This window comes from Herpailurus yagouaroundi, unplaced genomic scaffold (genome assembly GCF_014898765.1).
Source record: "Herpailurus yagouaroundi ecotype Mexico unplaced genomic scaffold, PumYag 162, whole genome shotgun sequence".
Taxonomy (NCBI): Eukaryota; Metazoa; Chordata; class Mammalia; order Carnivora; family Felidae; genus Herpailurus; species Herpailurus yagouaroundi.
Genome location: NW_024412403.1, coordinates 71,130,563 through 71,149,229, shown reverse-complemented (window position 1 = coordinate 71,149,229; position 18,667 = coordinate 71,130,563). Strand labels below are relative to the sequence as shown.

The 18,667-nt window shown below is 44.0% G+C and overlaps 1 protein-coding gene across 3 annotated transcripts in view; it reads left to right on the top strand.

The window, feature by feature from the left end:
* The window catches only part of MUC13 (mucin 13, cell surface associated), a 32,710-nt gene that overhangs the window by 9,670 nt on the left and 4,373 nt on the right, over positions 1–18,667 (top strand). For 2 of the 3 annotated variants that reach the window (XM_040484774.1, XM_040484773.1), the window contains exons 3-11: positions 1–378; positions 4,428–4,550; positions 6,195–6,301; positions 9,971–10,026; positions 11,729–11,892; positions 14,314–14,439; positions 14,767–14,899; positions 15,554–15,591; positions 17,403–17,487. The exon at positions 1–378 is cut by the window's left edge and continues 90 nt beyond it. In XM_040484774.1, coding sequence (XP_040340708.1) covers positions 1–378; positions 4,428–4,550; positions 6,195–6,301; positions 9,971–10,026; positions 11,729–11,892; positions 14,314–14,439; positions 14,767–14,899; positions 15,554–15,591; positions 17,403–17,487 — 1,210 coding nt within the window. The remainder of the gene's footprint in view (positions 379–4,427; positions 4,551–6,194; positions 6,302–9,970; positions 10,027–11,728; positions 11,893–14,313; positions 14,440–14,766; positions 14,900–15,553; positions 15,592–17,402; positions 17,488–18,667) is intronic. The other variant, XM_040484775.1, reaches the window with a different exon arrangement.

Below are 18,667 nucleotides of genomic sequence, written 5' to 3'. Positions count from 1 at the left end.
CACCTACCACAACAACTGCGACAACTGCCACAACACCTACCACAACAACTGTCACAACTGCCACGAAAACTCCACCTACTTCCTCTGTGGCCTCTGTTTCTATATCGAGTTCAGTTACAGACGCCACTGTCACGTCTACAACAAGTAAATCAAGCACAGATGAAAACACAACAGCTGCACCTACCCCTGGCTGCGTGTCTTCTGGGAGCAATGAGCCAACCACAGTGGTTACTTCTCCAGAAACACAAACGACAGAGACGGACACTGGATCATCCCTCATCACAGTCCCCCAAAGTAATTCCTCAGAGGCTGTTCCTTCAGTGACTTCCGGCAATGTCACTTCGCCTGAGAGCAGCCCCCCAAACCCTGGTCCCCCAGGTAAGAGCAATTTCCTTAAAGACTGCTCCTTTGCAGAGTCCTAGCATTGGGGAGGATGGTAGGTAAGTGTGTTCTGTGGGGGGGAGGAAAGTGGGTATAGAGAGACCCAAGGTTTCCTTGAATATGAACCCCTGGAATTACAAACTCTGAGTCAAGGGGCACCTGGGTGGCTCAGTCGGTTAAGCATCCGACTTTGGCCATGTTCTCACGGTTTGTGAGTTCGAGCCCCACGTCAGGCTCTCTGCTGTCAGCACAGAGCCTGCTTCTGATTCTCTGCCCCCTCTCTCTCTGCCCCTCCCCCACTCTCTATCTCAAAAATGAGTAATATTAAAAAATTAAAAAAAAAAAACCCTGAGTCACAAAGGCTAGTAGTCATGGCAGAGACCCTAAAAGATAACCCACGGTTTCATTCTGTTCTCCTTTGCCCTCCACCTATCCTACTTCAAGTTAGTTATGGAATATTTTTTTTTTTATTTTTTTTAATGTTTATTTATTTTTGAGACAGGGAGAGACACAGCATGAACAGGGGAGGGTCAGAGAGAGGGAGACACAGAATCTGAAACAGGCTCCAGGCTCTGAGCTGTCAGCACGGAGCCTGACGCGGGGCTAGAACTCACGGACCGCGAGATCATGACCTAAGCCGAAGTCGGCCGCTTAACCGACTGAGCCACCCAGGTGCCCCAGTTATGGAATATTTTTATGGACTTGGGCATCATGAAAGCTACTTTTCTAGCTTCCATCTCCCTAGGAGATTTTAAGAAATAGTTTCAGCTTCTCTGAGAAGGCAAGGTCCAAATAAGCACTGTCTCTCCAGCCCCACTGGTCTGTCTCCCTGATCTATGCAAGGAAGGAGTCAGTGCTATCCTGACTCAATGTTAGGGGAAAGTATGACATTGCAACGGTGGCTGTTCACAGTTTGGAGTTTGAGTTAATTCACGGAATGTGAGTCTGAGGAATAAAAAGCCAAACAACGGCAGTGCTCAAATGGTCCTAGACATGGGGCCACTGTGCAAAGGACAGATGTTTCAGGAATACTGTCCTGAGGAGTTGGCAGTTGACCTCAAGTCAAAATTATTGAAACAGAAACCACTTGCCTCATTTCCCAGTGTTTGGTCTTATTAGAATAAGGGTCAGCGAACTTTATCAGCAAAAGCCAGCTAGTAAATATTTTCGGTTTTGTGGGCCACAATAGGGTTTCTGTTGCAGCTACTCCAGCCTGCCATTTTAACACGAAAGCGGTCACAGTCCATACACAAATGAACGAGCCTGGCTGCACACCAGTAAAACTTTATTTACAAAAACTGAAGACGGGCCAGATCTGTCTCATGAGTCATAGTTTATCAACCCCTGGTCTAAAAGAATCCTCAAACCTAGGCTTGAAGGGTCTAGATAGATCTAAGAACTGGCTGGTTAAGCAAGGGGAGACAGAACCTGTATCTAAGACCTGGGTCCCGGTCTGCCTTCATGTTTGGAGGGACCACTCTGAAGACTAGGCCACCTGGGTCACAGCTGCACAATCGGCTCTACTGAAGTCAGGAAAGGGAACTTTTCTAAGCAATTTCTGCGTCCCCGGACATTCCCTCAGAGTAAAACCCCTCCACTAGCTACCTGGGGAGGGGGCAAGTCACTTCTCTCCTGCCTTCAACTTACCCAGCTGTAATAAGGTGTGACTGAACCAAATAGCCATCAAAATCCCTTCTGGCTGCAACATCCTGTGACTTTATTCCTGTCGCACAGAACAGGCTGACAAGTCTGTCCTTTATTGCTGGAGAGAAAGCATTCCAGGACTTGTCTGCCTGGTGTATCCTGAGTGGGCTTGTGCTCAGTTCCTTCCCTAGGATTTTCCAAATCATCCTTGCAATGTGGGGATTTTTGAAAGCACCTTTTATTTTACTTAGAATATTAGTTCATACCGAGGTGCCTGAGTAGCTCAGTCAGTTAAGCATCTGACTTTGGCTCAGGTCGTGATCTCCCGGTTTGTGGGTTTGAGCCCCGCGTCGGGCTCTGTGCTGACAGTGCAGAGCCTGCTTGGGGTTTTCTGTCCCCTTTTCCCTCTGCCCCTTCCCCATTTGTACTCTTTCTCTCAAAAATAAATAAACATTAAAAAAAAAAAAAAGATTCCTTCATGTCTTTTCAGGGCTTCAAAGCTCCTTTCTTTTTAACTCTGAATAATATTCCACTGCCTGAATGCAGCACAGTTTTATCCATTCACCTACTGAAGAATATCTTGGTTGCTTCCAAATTTTGGCAATTATGAATAAAGCTGCCATAAATATGCCTGCGCAGGTTTTTGAGTGGGTGTGTTTTCAACTCCTTTGGGTAAATACCAAGGAGTGTGCTTGCTGGATTATATGGTATGTTCAGTTTTGTAAGAAACTACCAAACTGTCTTCCAAAGAAGCTATACCATCTTGCTTTCCCACCAATGAGAGTTCCCATTGCTCCAAATCCTCATCAGTGCTATCTATCTATCTATTTTGAGAGAGAGGAGAGAGTGTGCCAGCAGCGGAGGGGCAGAGAGAGAGAGGAGAGAGAGAATCCTAAGCAGGCTTCGTGCTGTCAGTGCAGAGCCTGATGTGGGGGCTCGATCTCACAAACCAAGATCATGACCTGAGCCCAAATCTAGAGTTGGACACTTAACTTACTGAGCCACCCAGGCACCCCTAATTTCTATTTTTTTAAATAAAAGTAGGGGTGCCTGGGTGGCTCAGTTGGTTGAGCATCCGACTTCTGCTCAGGTCATGATCTCTCGGTTCCTGGGTTTGAGGCCCACATCAGGCTCTGTGTTGACAGCTCAGAGCCTGGAGCCTGCTTCGGATTCTGTGTCTCCCCCTCTCTCTGCCCCTACCCCGCTCATGCTCTGTCTCTCTCTCAAAAATACATAAACATTAAAAAAATTTTTTTTAAGAAATGAATTAGGCCCAAAGTTATGGAAGAAAAGAAGCTTAAACAGGGCAAAAGTATATTCAGTAAAAACTAAATCTCCTTCCTATCCTAAGCTCCTAGGACCCAGACCCCAGTTTCCTTCCTCAGAGGCAACTTCTGTGGCCAGCTTCTCATATCTTTCTCCAGAGGAATTTGTGCAAATACGAGCATACACATTTGTGTGTTTGTGCATGTTCCTCTCTTTTTATCACAAAAGAGAGCATGTTGTACACATTGTACCTTATATATAGCTTTTTTTAAAAAATCAACAATTTCTACCTATAAGTTCGTAAGAATATTAACACCTTTTGATCAGTCACTTGACTATTTCTGAAATCAAAGCCCAGAATCATTTTATTCGACAGAGGTGGAGAAAATGGCCAGCCAATTTGGTCTCTGACCTAACTCCACTCCCCGATCCCACCACTTCTCCAGAGAGAGGAGGAGGCTGTACCCTGCCTGGTCTGGGAGCACCACCCAATGGTGTGGACACCATTGCAATATAATTCTCACCAACTATTCAAGTCATCCACTCAGAAAGCCAGGGGAGAGAGTGTGCCATCATCACTTCCTCTGAGAATTTTCACTGAGTTAATCTGCAGGGGCCCCTTCCTGTCCCTTTTCCTTTCTTCATGCACCTGTGTGCTATGTTAGTTAACTCAAACAGAACACCTAGTTTCTTGGGGGGGTGCTTCTTGCCTCTACCTCCCTATAAGACAGTTATTCATACTTCCCTAGAAAATAGGATTCTCTCTCTCAAATGGTGTTAAGGAGCCCTACCTAGTGTCAGAGGCACAGACATCAAGGTTCTGAAGGATCCTTGCAATCCAAAGATTCCAACGATGGAATTAGAAGACTGCTGTCTCTATAAGCACACTCTTTCTTGCCCACCGGTCCCTGCCCTTTACCGTTGACAAGCCTCTGGCTCCAGAATTTCAGCAACAAACTCCCTCAGGACGTAAGGGAATATGTATTTGCTTCTAGCTCTTCTAAGGGTGTGCTGTAGAGTAACATAACCAAGGAATGGAAAGTGCCCAGAGGGAGGCAAGAAGATTTTGAAGTATGTTTCTGGGTGTAATTTGTTGTCATTCTGTGGATTTTTAATCTCTTTCTCTTCCATCTCAGATCTCAGCAGTCCTTGCCAAGGAACTCCCTGTAAAGGCGGTTCTTCATGTGTTAGCCTGAATGATACCTATTTTTGCCTGTGTTCGTTAGGATATTACTATAACTCTTCCACATGCAAAGAAGGTGAGTTACAAGGGATGAACCGGGCAGAGCTGCATTTCAGACCTAAAGTGGAATGGGAAATGTAAAATAATGTCAAAAGAGCCTCCAGAATAGTAGAGGTAGAGGATGATTTATAGGTAACAAAGGCCTGCTGAGTAGAGAAAAAGCTCCTGCTTTTATTTCAGTGGAAACTAGAGGGATGGGAGATGGACCAAATCAGAGGTGTGCGTGAGCTTGTCCTAAAGGTCTGGGAGTGGATGTGTCCCTTCACTGTACTGGTTAAAGGGAACGGTGCCATAAGGACAAAATGATGAGTGTTGCAGCCCCTGGAAAATTCTGACAACTGCATAAATACAAAGTCGTGCTGTTACATGGGGACACCGATTCAGGATAAGGTGCCATACTTAAGACAAACCTGAGAGCCTACTCTCTGACCTCAATTCAGTTCTCTGTCACAGAATTTGCTTGCTCCCAACAGAAAGCTCCATTTTTAGAGACTTAAGAGCCTCTTGGCTCCTGAAATGGACTTTAGGAGCAAATCAATACACCTCTGGCATAACCCTTTTTTGGTTAGTTCAGCTGGGTGCTCTGCAGGTCCAAGACTGTTTCCTGAGTTAGAAATTGTTCTCTGTTTCATGAATGAAAAATATCTCCCCCTGCCAGAGCAGACCAATTATGCAGGAAATGAATGTACCGTGTTGGCCACAGGGATTAGAGATACCCCAAAAGCCAAACGGACGTTCATATTTCAGCACTAATAATCTCATTTCTGGGCATCCACTCTAAGTAAGGACCCCAAATATAGAAAGGTTTGTGCATAAAGATGTTTGCTGCAAACTTTATTTTTCTTTTTAAATAGTCGGTAGCATTAAAACAAATAAAGACTATTAATGAAGATAATGTATATTTCATAGAGTATTTTGCAGTCTTTAAAAATAATAGTTATCAGAAAAAAACCAATAGTTATGGGGGGCGCCTGGCTGGCTCAGTTGGGAGAGCATGCAACTCTTGATCTCAGGGTCACGAGTTCAAGTCCCATATTGGGCGTAGAGCCTACTTTAATAAATAAGCATACAAGTAAATGAAATAGTTATGAAGACTAGGTAATTATTTGGAAAAGTGCTTATTATGTGACAATAGGTAAAGAAGACTCACAATGTAAACATGGAATTGTAACGATGCAAACTATGCACAGAAAACAAAAGCTGGGCGAACTGTACCAAAGCAAAAATGGTTGCGTTAGGCTGGGTGAGATTTGGGGCAACATTTTTGGTACTCCCAGACTTCCCATAATAATCATCATATAATGTTTAGAATTTTAGAGAATAATCTATGTTTTATTTATTTTTTTTTTATTTTTTTTTTTTAATTTTTTTTTTCAACGTTTATTTATTTTTGGGACAGAGAGAGACAGAGCATGAACGGGCGAGGGGCAGAGAGAGAGGGAGACACAGAATCGGAAACAGGCTCCAGGCTCTGAGCCATCAGCCCAGAGCCCGACGCGGGGCTCGAACTCACGGACCGTGAGATCGTGACCTGGTTGAAGTCGGACGCTTAACCGACTGCGCCACCCAGGCGCCCCGAGAATAATCTATGTTTTAAACACAATAGAAATTAACCCTCTTTATGTTAAATATTACAAAAAAGATTCTGCTTAAATTTCAGGAAAGCTATTCCCTGGAACAATTACAGTAAAAGTATCAGAAACGTCTGGTTTGGAAGATGAAAATTCTATGGCCTATCAAAAATTACATACTAAAGTTACTGAATTTGTAAGTATTTTCCTACCTTTCTTCCTGCATAAGTGTCCTTTATTCTAACAATGACTTACGGATGTAGGACTGGTATTCAGTCCGTACACACTGGTGCAGCTGTATTAGTCCGTGAAATAGTGAAATGCACCCTTACTGGTTGGTAAATAGCAACTGTCCTGAGCCCCTGGCACCTGGTTGCCCGGGCTCCTCCGCTAGGACGCTTAGGCCTCCCCATGATCCTGCACCTAGATGACTAACACTAAGCACGGCAGAGGGCCCTTCGAGGCTTGTTCCAACGATGCCATACTCTTTGATACAGAAGCTATGAGAATATTTTTAAATGGAGGGGTGTCTGGGTGGCTCAGTCAGTTAAGCGGCAGACTTCGCCTCGAGTCATGGTCTCAAAATTTGTGAGTTCCAGCCCCACGTCGGGCTCTCTGCTTTCAGTCCAAAGACTGTTTCAGATCCTCTGTCTCCTTTTCTCTCTGCCCCTCCCCCACTTGCATCCTCTCTCTCTCTCCCAAAAATAAACATTAAGAGAAAAGCATATTTTAAAATGGACACATAAATATAATGATGTTTTAAAATATTTTTGTAGGAAAAAAAATAAAAAATAAAATATTTTCGTAGGATTGAAGAGAAAAAAAATCAAGGTTTCTTTTTTTCCTTTCTACCCTCAAATTTGCTTATACTTCTATCCTAGTCGGGCTTTTTTTTAATGCCTGGAAAAGGAACTCTGTTCAGATTAGTATCTGTTACTTTTTCTCCCCCCACTGTCGAAAATGTCAAAATGAACCTTAGCTTCATTTCATTTTGATGATTGTGAGTGAATGTGCCAGCATGAAAAGGGGTGGAAATCTCCATCTGGATCTATGTTAGACCAGTGTTTCTGAAAGTTTAGTTTTGAAAAAAAGAAAAAAAAAAAAAACAAGGAGCCAGTAAATATGTCTTAGAACCCTAGGTGGGGAAACACTTTTAAAAGCTAAAAAGACATGGAAGACCATACCTTTCAATTCTGAATTATTTCATCACAGAAGAGTTTTGCTAGTAGAACGGTAAAACATAAAACATTATTGTCCAGATGATTTACAGATTGTACAGAGACAGCTAGTGCTCACGACCAAACAGCCGGTGCCTGGCACTGCGAGGGTGAAACCTGACTGCAGCCTCCTGGCCTTGGCCTTGCACATACCGCCTGTGCACGACGGGCCAGCTGGCCATGACCTATCGTCTTATCCTAGATCTACATTCCAGTTCTCCCACTTGGATGATTTTCTGGTGCATTGAGGACAGCAACATCCATGTGTTCCTATTTCCGGAGAACCCCTCTACTATCTCAAGTCGCATTACTGAGCAGTGGCCCCTGTGGCCACCACGTTCCCCAAACTTGCTTTGGGTATGAGTGTCCACAAGCGCCCTCCTGGTACAGGCCTATGCCCTGGTCTTCAGAGACCGATTTTGAGACTTGGTCTCAGTCAGGTCTTGATGGTTTCAGAGGGACCATGAAGGGGAGAAAGCATTCTTATAATTTTCAGGAAGTTTTTTTTCTGAAGAGGATATGCCAGAACTCATTTGCGGCTCTTACAGACAAGAAAAGAGAGATAATTGACTTTCTTCAAGGTCCTCTTAGCAGACTTTGTAGCCAGGGCAGTCCCAGCTCAGGCCCCAAGATGTCTCCCAGGGCCCATTTTCTATCCAGCTGGATCCAGATGGACAGTCTGCAAAGGGATGTGGAGTTTCCCTGTTGCATACGTGCCTGGAATTATATGTGTAATGTTTCTAATTCCCAAAACAACCTAACGGGGAAGGTGGTACAATGGTGCTATTTTGCTGATGAGGCTGTTAAGGATCAGGAAGGTTAATTAACTGACTGAAGGTCACCCAGCTGATGAGTGAGGAGGTAGGGACTTGAACTCAGACCTGCCTGACCACAAAACTGCTTCTTCTCCTTCTCACCTGCTTGCTGTGTCATGCAGTAGAGGGCCAGCAGGCCTGTTTGGGTAGCTACTGTCTTCTTGTCCAGACTTACAGCCCTTCAGTTTGATATGTGTATGTCCGGACAGCCTCAAAGGGTGACCTGGAAGATTTGAAAAAAACAAAAACAAAAAAACAGAGACACTTTCTCCTATGCCAGATGCTAATTTTGTAATCTCTTCTATAGGCATAAGAAAATTAAGTGGGCAATGGTCAGTAGGGGAATGAGAGGGCCCTCGGAAGATGACCAATGAACTTGTTGCTAAGTGAACTCCCAGGCCCCTGATGGTTTACATAAATGCCAGCTATTCCTCGTATTTAAAAGAACTAAAAGGCATATGGATGTATTCTGGATGTAAGGCTACCCAGACTCACTAGAGCATCAGATTTGTTTGAATTTGACTAGAATAAAAGAGAAATGATTTAACATCTTTTTAAACGACATTGGTTACCAGGATCTTTTAAAGCATTGGGTCACCATGAGGAGAAAAATAGTAAAAAGTCATTGGATTATAAAAAGGTTGCACCAACCCAGTGGAACACTCATATAATAAAATACGGAGACTGGAGCCCACAGGAGGGAAGACATGTTCAAGGTCATGTCTTTCACATTTAATTTATTCAGTCATCAGTCAGCCAGTGTTTGTTGAACATTTCCTGGGGATTGACCTGTGTTGAGTGCTATGGGGTGGGGGCGGGGGAGGTTATGAGAAAGAGAAAACTTACATTCTAATTGGGACCCTCTCACACCCCCCTCCACTTCACCCCTGCCTGAGGTCCCACAGCCCCTCCACTTCACCCCTGCCTGAGGTCCCATGACACAATTCTGCCTAGTGACATGTACTTGTGCTGGAGCCCCTTCCAGCTCACAAAGTCATGTATCAATTCCATCTCATTTTATACCAATAATAGCCCTGTTGGTAGGAATTACTGCTACAGCAAGGGTTCCCATGAGAAGAATGAGGTCCAAAGAAGTTCTACAAAAGCTGACACATGGAGAACTGTGACCTTAGGTGTTCTTCCCAGTCCAGCCTGCTCTTTTCTGAGCCACACGGCTTCTGAACATTAGTGTGTGGGCTCCTTCCCCCTCTCTGTGTCCCAGCACTGCCTCTGAAATGCTTTAAGGCTTGTCTGCTTTAGGAAGCCCTCTCTGGTTCTCTGCAACTGGAAGAGAGTTTTTCTGGATTTCTCTGGTAGATCATATTGCTCCGTGGTGCTTACCTGTCTCAACTTCATGGTGTAGTCCCCTGTCCGATCTCAGGGCACAGCCTGCCGTCTTTGTAACCTCTGTGTCTGGCATCCTGCCTCAGCAAGGTGGGAAATTAAATAAGCGTTCCTTGGGTAGACTGATGAGTGTGTGAAGCAGGCTTTATAGATAAGTCTAACAAATATGCAAAACTTCACAGTGACTTTGAAAATACAAACTTAACAAGTTAGTCTCCTTAGTTTTAAAAGTATGATCATTGATTTGGCTGGGTGCTTTAGGTGTCTGTCTTTTTTCCTGGAGAACTCTGACTTTACATCAGAATCTTACTATTTTGGAACAAAAATTATCAAAATGTGTTAGAGCACATGCAAGGAGCAAACTGCTGTGATTAACCACGTATATTTACACCAAGGAGGTTAGAAATGTGTTTATGTGAACACCTAGTATAGTATCACATTTCCCCCCCTCTTCGTGGTTATTACTAAATCTGTTCTTCTCCTTCACAGTTTGTGAATGCATTTAACAGTTTTGATTATGGACAGACTATAATTCGTGAAGTAAGGTAAGTGGATCGTTGGGGGACTTTGGAGGCAGGTAATATGCCACGTTGTTTTGTCACTAAATATACAGTGGTTCCATTTTTTCCCTTCGTTGTAATATCTTGCCTCCTGAATTGGAGGGTGTGCTAGTAGGTTCTTTGAGTGAATGAATTGTGGATAGCCTTTCCTTCCTAGCCCTACTGCAAAATTATTCTGTAGATATCTGGTCATTTTTCACCTGATAAAGGACTTGTATCAAATACCCCTTTCTCACTGCCCCATCTGTTCCATCGTCACCTCCAAATCCTATCATGAATTAATCATGGGAGGGAATTTTAAATTAGAATCTGAATCCCATTTTGCTTTTTGGACTCCCTTTTGCGGTGACCATTTGAGTTTGGATTTTCTCAATTGTTCTGAGGAATGAATATGGCTGTAGACATTTCCTAAGTAGGTTGGCTATGTTTTCAAGCTTCTGATATTTATTCAGAAGTCAAAATGGAGTCTAGAAGAAAAAAAGAACAGGAAAAATATAGCATGAATCTTAAAAAACACATAGCCAATGGTGCACCTGCGTGGCTCTGTCTGTTGAGTGTCTGACTCCTGACCTCAGCTCAGGTCTTGATGTGAGAGTTGTGAGTTCAAGCCCCATGTTGGGTCCTGTGCTTGGGTGTGAAGCCTGCTTAAAACACACACACACACACACACACACACACACACACACACAGCCACAGGCTGGAGAGGGAAGGACTTTTTGAAAGTCCTTTCCCCCACCCCTCTCTTCGTGATTGTATCACTCGATTCCTCTTGGACAGTGGAAGAATTAGAATTTGACACAGAGGTTCTTGGGGCTCCAAACTGCAGCGCCCAGTGGAGAGAGACCATGCAATGTCTTGCTCACAGCAGGCACTCACAATCAGGGGATCTGATGTGGTGTTCTGTGCTCATGTTCCCTGTAGCCCCACCCTCCTTCGTTCAGTGTCTGAGCTGAATCTGCCTGCTGACCCCCCTGGCCCTCTGGGGAATGACCCAGACTCAGTGTGGTTGATTACTGCTCTCTCTGTGAAAGAGAGGAATGCACATTCACACCCTTCTGTCTCCCTTAAAGTATAAGTGAGGTTTGCCAGCTCAGCAAGAAACCTACTCTTTTTTTTTAATTTGTTTTTTTAATGTTTATTTTTGAGAGAGAGAGCGTGTGAGCGAGCATGGGAGAGAGGCAGAGAGAGTGAGACTGGACCCACAGTGGGTTCCATGCTGACAGCAGAGAGCCCGATGTGGGGCTCAAACTCAGGAATCAGGAGATCATGACCTGAGCCAAAGTCAGATGCTTAACCGACTGAGCCACACAGGTGCCCTAAGACCTACTCTTGATTTTCTACAGAAAGTGACAACTTACTATATCAGATGTTACTTGTTCTGGTTCTGGTTAGTTTCAGGCTTTTAGCACCTAAAACGGACTGTCCACAATTTTTCTCAATATCGTCCAATAGGGCATCGTTTTAGCCATAGATTTCCTCTGAGCGCACATGGAAGAGAGATAGAGCTCCAGGCCTGTAAATTGCTAGCATACTACAAAGCCAGGCCTTTATGTTTGGGCCCCAGTTGTGGATATAAGACAGCGGCTCAGGGCTGGAGCTGAGAGACTGGGGAGTCCAGGAGGTTTGAAAATCAATCTGTCAATTCTTCAGTTCAGTTCATCAAGTGATGGATTCATTTCATTTTTAGCACCTCTCCTTCAGCAAGATCGGAAACACGTGCTGGTGAAAGGAATGTCTCTGTAGAAGTCGTAAACATTTTCACAAAAACTACAAAAGAAGATGAGGTGACCGTGTCTGAATCCATTCAGAAAGCAATTGAAAACAACAAGGATGACATTACAGGATATATTAGTAAGTATTCAGTAGTTTTATTCGAAGTTTACCTAAAGACCTCCCTTTTTGAAAACATTTCCATTACATGTGAGAAGAGGACAAGAAAAGCAGGAGAATTGAATCCACTGATGGGCCCAATGCCTGTTAATTCGTCATTCTTCTTCCCTCTCCTCCCTCACTGGCTCTACTTATCACTCTGACCACTTTGCTCCTCTCTTTGGAAGGCAGTCGTGAACAGATGGTCTCTGGACAGGAAAAGATAAAGAAAGGAGAAACAAGAAGGCTTTATACCAACTTGTAGCTTCCAAATGATCATAGAAAGCCTTCCTTACTCTGTTTCCCCTTTAGGCTGACACGCAAGCCCCTAGCACAGCTGGAACAATTCACTTTTGCTGTGTCGCAAACCACCCCAACCTTAGCGGCCTGAAACAGCAACCATTTATTTGTTGTAAGGCCATAATTCCCCTGCTGGCCTCTCTCATCCTTCTTTTTGCTCCTGCTGAAACTTCTCCTTGAGTCTCTTAAATTTTTGCTTTTTAATGAATGTAACCTTTGTGGCCTAGTTTGCAAAACTGTTTTCTCTTTTTGGAAATACACAAATCCTGTTCGTGTATAGCTTTCCAGCACCTTTCCACTTTCTTCGAGATTTCACGCAGATTCTCACTGTTCTCTCGGGATCTGGAATGTAAATGCTCTGGGGTAAAGCACTTAACCTTCTACCTGAAACAATGGAGGCCCCTCTGCACCATACCTTCTCCTTGGGCTGCTGCCTCTTGGCAACGCGCATTCAACTCTTCACTGAGTGTTCCTTCCTGGCAGAAGAGACTGGAGAAGACTAGTTGTGTTTCTCTCATGTCACCCATCAACATGACAGCCGCCAGGCCTGGCCTTTCTGTGGGCTCCATAGCATGAAATACACACATGACCCTCCATTTGTTCACCTATCTTTCTATTTTACCCGTTTGCTCTTTGTTGTTGGTTTTCCTGTTTGTTGTTTGAGTTTTGTCTGTGGCAAACTTGATCTCATTTGGAGCTCTAGACTTTATTACACTCTTAATATTCTGTCTTTGGTTATGGGACCTTCTTTCTGTATTTTGTTTATAAATCTCATCTGAGAATTTCCTGTGCAAACCATATGTCCATTTCTTTTTATTTTTTATTTATTTATTTTTTTAAGTTTATTTATTTTGAGAAAAAGAGTGGAGGAGGGATAAAGAGAGAGGGAGAGAGAGAATCCTGGGCAGGCTCTGTGCTGTCAGTGCAGAGCCTGATGCGGGGCTCAAACTCACAAACCATGAGATCATGACCTGAGCTGAAATCAAGAGTTGGATACTTAATTGACTGAGCCATGCAGGTGCCCCTAGTCGGCTTTTTCAAATGGTAGGCGATGAAGGAAAGTTAGTTACAGGTGTGGGATGTTTAGACGAGAATAACTACTTTGTTTTACCTGCTCCTATGTTTGCCCCTTACTCTATTCTCAGATTCATTTTTTTTATCCCTAATGTCTTTCAACATGCTTCTAGACTAACATTCTTAAAAGAATGCGTTCTCCTGCCATGCTTCTGCTCAGAATCTACCAATGGATTCCCAGGCTTGTAGGATAAAAGTCAACATCCTTAGCCTGGCATTCAAACTCTGCTGTACATGTGACTGAACAAAAGCATGATTATTTGTTGAGGTTCCTGGTGTGGCACTTGCATTGACATCATTCAATTCTCACAATAATCATGTGAAACAAGAATTATTAGCCCCGTTTTATAGATAGAGGACACCTGGATCCACCAAAAATCAAAAAACCGAACAGACAGCTCATAGCCTGTAAATGGCAGGGCCAAGAATTCTCATCTCTCTCCCACCTCGACACACCACCTCTCCCCTGCCCAAGGACAACTTCACTACTCCCTGACAAGAGTCCTTTGCTGCTTTTCATGCCTACTTTTCTCCACTTGACAGACTGCCTCTCCTTTGACTGCTCAAATCTTCCCTATCCTTCAAGACTTAGCCCACCTCCTAGAACCTTCATAAGGTTGTCTTTAGCTAGTTGAGCCTCTGAATTCCCATTGTACTTAAAGTCTGGACCGTGAGTTGACTGGGGGGACTTCCTGTGGGCTCAGACATGTAAGTCCACAAAGATGGGGCCCAAAAGTTATATAACTACTATGTCCCTTGTGGATCCCAGCATAGAACTAAGTGAAAAAGAGATCTTGCCCTTGAACATAATTGTACTACCTTCTATTGAATTAATTTGAATTGAATACTATAAGGACATGGTCATAGAAGGGAAAATTAGGGAGTTGGATTTCAATATCCCAGATTTCCTTTTGTTAAATCCCAAACTGTATAGAAAGGTGTGTATAACAATGGAGTAAAATGCTTTCACAAGTTACTTTATTCATATTGTCTTTCTGACTGTATTCTTGAATTGCTTGTCCCTCTCAGTTCAAAGCCTGTGTGATTATTATGGTTGTGAAGAGGAAAACCAGCAAGACAAATGTGACAATGGTTTGCTGTGTAAATGCAAGCCGAGGATGGAAAGACCTAACCCCCAGATCCCTGTGTGTGTTGGTGAGTGTTCTACCTGCTTGTGAAACTTCTTCACAACCCCCACCTTCTCTCCTTTTGCATTTGCAAAATACAAGCTTTACTGCTCAAGTGTCCATGTGTCTCAGGGGTGTGCATTTGGGCTTTAGCCACATGGGTCTGGACTGAGGCCTTGGCTCCGAGCTGGTGAGGAAGCCCATGTGCAGCTTCACAGGGAGCGTGTCATGTGCACAGCCAGGGAGCACCTCACCTGACCCAGAAAAAGCAATGTGAAAAATTGTGTTCTGTGACATATCACTTGGGGGTTGAAGGCGTTGTTTCTGAAAATCACCCAGAAATTCTGTTTTGAAGCCTCTGCTCCAAAGTGTCCTGATACCTGCAACGCAGACCATAATAAGCAATGCTTACTGAACAAGAACAGTGGGAGCCCCGAATGCGTGTGCCTCTCAGGCTACGAGGAAGATGATCATGGGATCTGTCGAGAGTAAGAGAAACCACTCTTTTTCATCTTGCCATAGCTTGAACTAGCCAAAAAGGATAGAACTTGTAGACATATGCATGGGTTTAGGGTCAGGATGTTGGAATGCTTCCATAAGTTGGTAAGATAAGAGCATGATCCTATCACCGTCATCATCATCAATGGTTTTTGAACATTCTCTGTGCGCTGGGAACCATGCTAGGTAATATGTCTCCCAAAACAACGCTGTCGGGAATGGATTTGTTCCCCATTTGCAGGTGAGGAAAGTGAAGCTCAGAGAATGTAAATAACAAGCCCCAGCTCACAGGGCAGCAGATAAGTGGCAGGGACATGTGGCCTCGCAGCCAAGGGGAACCCACAATGCTCCAGGCCTCTAGGGTTCAGCGCAGCCTGAATTGCCGAATCTTTCTGGAGCCCAGAGGATGGAATGTTCAGTCAGTAGGAAATGGGGCCACTGGGAATTGTGTACCCTCTTCAGCCTTCCAGAGCTCCATGGAAGGTGCTCACCCAGAAGAATGGAAGCATAAGGCAGAAAAGAGGAAGAGGAGAAGGAGGGGGGAGAATGAAAGGAAGATGGAAAGGAAGACTGGAGGCTGGGTGGGAAGTCTGACATGCTCCCTGTGGAGACTCTGTACCATGGTTTCCATTATTGTATTTTAGGTGTGCCTTTGGCTACAACGGAGTCAACTGTAAAGACCGTGAGTATAAAAGTTTTGCTTTGTTAGTAATCATCTGAGAAATGTGGAGCACATTCAAAATTCTGCCCAGGACTCCAAAGTCTCTGGCTCCCTTCATAAAGAGTGAGAAACTCTGCCTCCAGTTGGTCTTCTGGGCCATGCCATCCCATTCCTGCCCTTAGGTCATGAGCAGCAGCACCTCAGCTGTAGGAAATAACAGAACCCAGCCCACGAGGGAGGCTGGCGCCTCTGCACTTGGCCGGACCAGAGGAGGGCGTCCAAACATTCTGTTCATTCTGTACATCGGCTGAAATATGCATTTTCTGTTACTAGTAAGCGTAAAAGACCAGTATGTTCCAAAAATGTCTGTGATCGTGGGAGAGCAGAACTAAAACCCAGACATTGAGATACTCAAATCTTTTTGTTCCAGAGCCATTTACTAGCTTGCAGTGTATTGTTGCAAGTTCAGATGCTTTGTTCTCTCCCACATCCCACTGCCACCAGTCTAGGACAATACTAACTTTATATTTTTAATTATATTTTAAATCTTACCTAACTAACTAAAGACCAATGATCCAAGATGAAGGAAACATGACTGTGGCCTCCCAGTGAGCCACAAAATTCATGATGAAAAATGCTCTCAATTTCTACTATATTTGGTTGCAAGGCTGTATTTGCTAAGTCATTTCTTCCTTCTGGGCTTTTAGCATCTGCACCTACAAAATGAGAGTTTTGGACCAAATGACCTCTGAGGTCATTTCCAGAGTGGTCTGTGCCCCCATGAATCCAAGTTGGAGATGGCATATATGGCAGTCACAAAGCAGACAGAGAGAAAGGGTTCTAGAATAGCACTGTCCAATAGGAATGTAATGTGAGCTCCATATTTAACTTCAAATTTAAAAAATTCTAAGTAAATTAAAAAAACCTTTAATATCTTATTTATATTTGAGAGAAAAAGAAGCAGAAAGTGAGTGGGGGAGGAACAGAGAGAGAGGGAGACGCAGAATCCGAACCAGGCTCCAAGTTCTGAGCTGTCAGCACAGAGCCCGACGCGGGGCTCGAACCTACCAACCATGAGATCCTGACCTGAGCTGAAGTCAGACACTTAACCAACTGAGCCACCTGGGTGCCCCAAGTCAATTTTTAAAAGATACATAAATACAATTATTTTAATAACATTTTATTTCACTCAATATATCACAAATATCATTTTTTAACATGTGATCAATATAAGTGTTATTAATGAGAAATTTTACTTGTTTTCATACCGTGTATTTGAAATCTGCTGTGGGTGTTATACTCACAGGCCATCTCGCAGCCACATTTGTAGTGCTCGATGGTGCTAGCCAGAGCAGCTCTAGAGGAAGAGAATGGGCTGTAATGAACTCTCCCCTCGCTGATTGTATTAAGCCTCTATTAGGGAGAAATTTAAGTCCGGTCTAGTTCTCCCTGCTTATCAACAAGGCCAGATATGGTGGGCAGGAAAAGGCAGCAGAGGTGAGGCCAGGATGTGGACCTCAGTTGAGATCTCAACTCCTACAAAGTCCAGGAAGGCCCTGCCACTGACCATGGCCTCCTTTATGTTTTTGGTCTTCTTTTATCTGGAAAGGCAGCCTCTCCTGATTGGGTTCGGAAAACACAGTTGTGGGGGAGGTGCTAAAGGAGATGAGTCTCCCACCCAACCTGCCACCTAAGCTGCCCCTGGTGGGGTCAGGGACCAGAGCCTGATTGTCTTCACAGTCAGGGACCACTGGGAACACATGTACCTTTGCAGTAGACAGTGGGGGGCCGCTCATGGGAGGTTGTGCCTACTCTTTGCTCTTCCTTTTCAGAATTTCAGCTGATCCTAACTATTGTGGGCAGCATCGCTGGCATCCTCGTTCTTGGCCTGGTGATTGCATTGATCTTCTCAGTGAGGTACGGAGTGGACGGGTCCCTTTCCCTAGGGCACAGCACCACCAGCATCATGCTCGAGGTTCTAAACATACCCAGCCTTCCTGCAGCAAGAGAAGGGAAATAAGGCAAGGCCTCTTTAACACTGTGGGCGTGTTGGCTTTTTTTCTTACCTTAATTTTCTTTGGCTTATGTAAGCCATACGTGATCACTGAAGAAAACAGAAAAATGTGTAAAGGAGCACAATTAAAAAATCGTTCACGAAATTGACCACCCTGAGGCAACTGACATTTTGGCATATATCTTTCCAGATTGTTTTTCTTTTTCAATGATATTATAGACATAATTTTGTATCTTTTGTGGGTTTTTTTTATTCCTTTTTAAAATTTTTATTTATTTATTTTTGAGAGAGGGAGAGGGAGAGAGAGCAAGTGGAAGCAGGGGCAGAGAGAGAATCCCAAGCAGGCTCCCCACTGTCAGTGCAGAGTCAGACGTGGAGTTCAAACTCCACGAACCATGAGACCATGACCTGAGCTGAAATCAAGAGTTGGACGCTCAGCCGACTGAGCTACCCAGGCCCCCTGTACCCTTTGTGTTTTAAAACATATATGGTTAAGGTTTATTTTTTTTTTTTTTAGCACGTAATGTGACATAGCAACTATTTTCTGCTGTCACCAAAACCCTTTGTTAGCAGTTTTCAACCCCACTGGTGTTGTCAAGTGCTGTTCTCAGCAAGGACTGGCCCAGAACCCTGCAGCAGCGGTTCTCACATCAACGTCAGTAGAGCCACTTGGCAGCCTGGTGCCTTAAGTGCCCTTCCTAAGAACTTGGGTCGAGTCGTTTCATTTATTCGACAAATATTTCGATAAAGTTCCCTCCATTAACAGGGAGAGAGAACACTGTTATCTCTGTTCCCCTTCTAAATGTGCCAAGTGCGGGTGCACTTTGGCAAAAACAAAGCTACTTGTTTGTAACATTTAGCTCATATCTTATATTTTGGCAAAATAGGTATTTTTGCACTATAATGTGAGAGGATAAATAGATTTTGTTTCTTCTTCTCTCTTTCTTTTTTTTTTTTATTCCAGTTTGTTATTAACTCTTTCCTCCAGAGCCTTTATCATAAGGATGCAAAGCTGGGAAATGGGAATGTGAATTTCCCTTTCCTAGGAAGATGGCTAGAACATTCTGTTCTGGACCAAGGCTG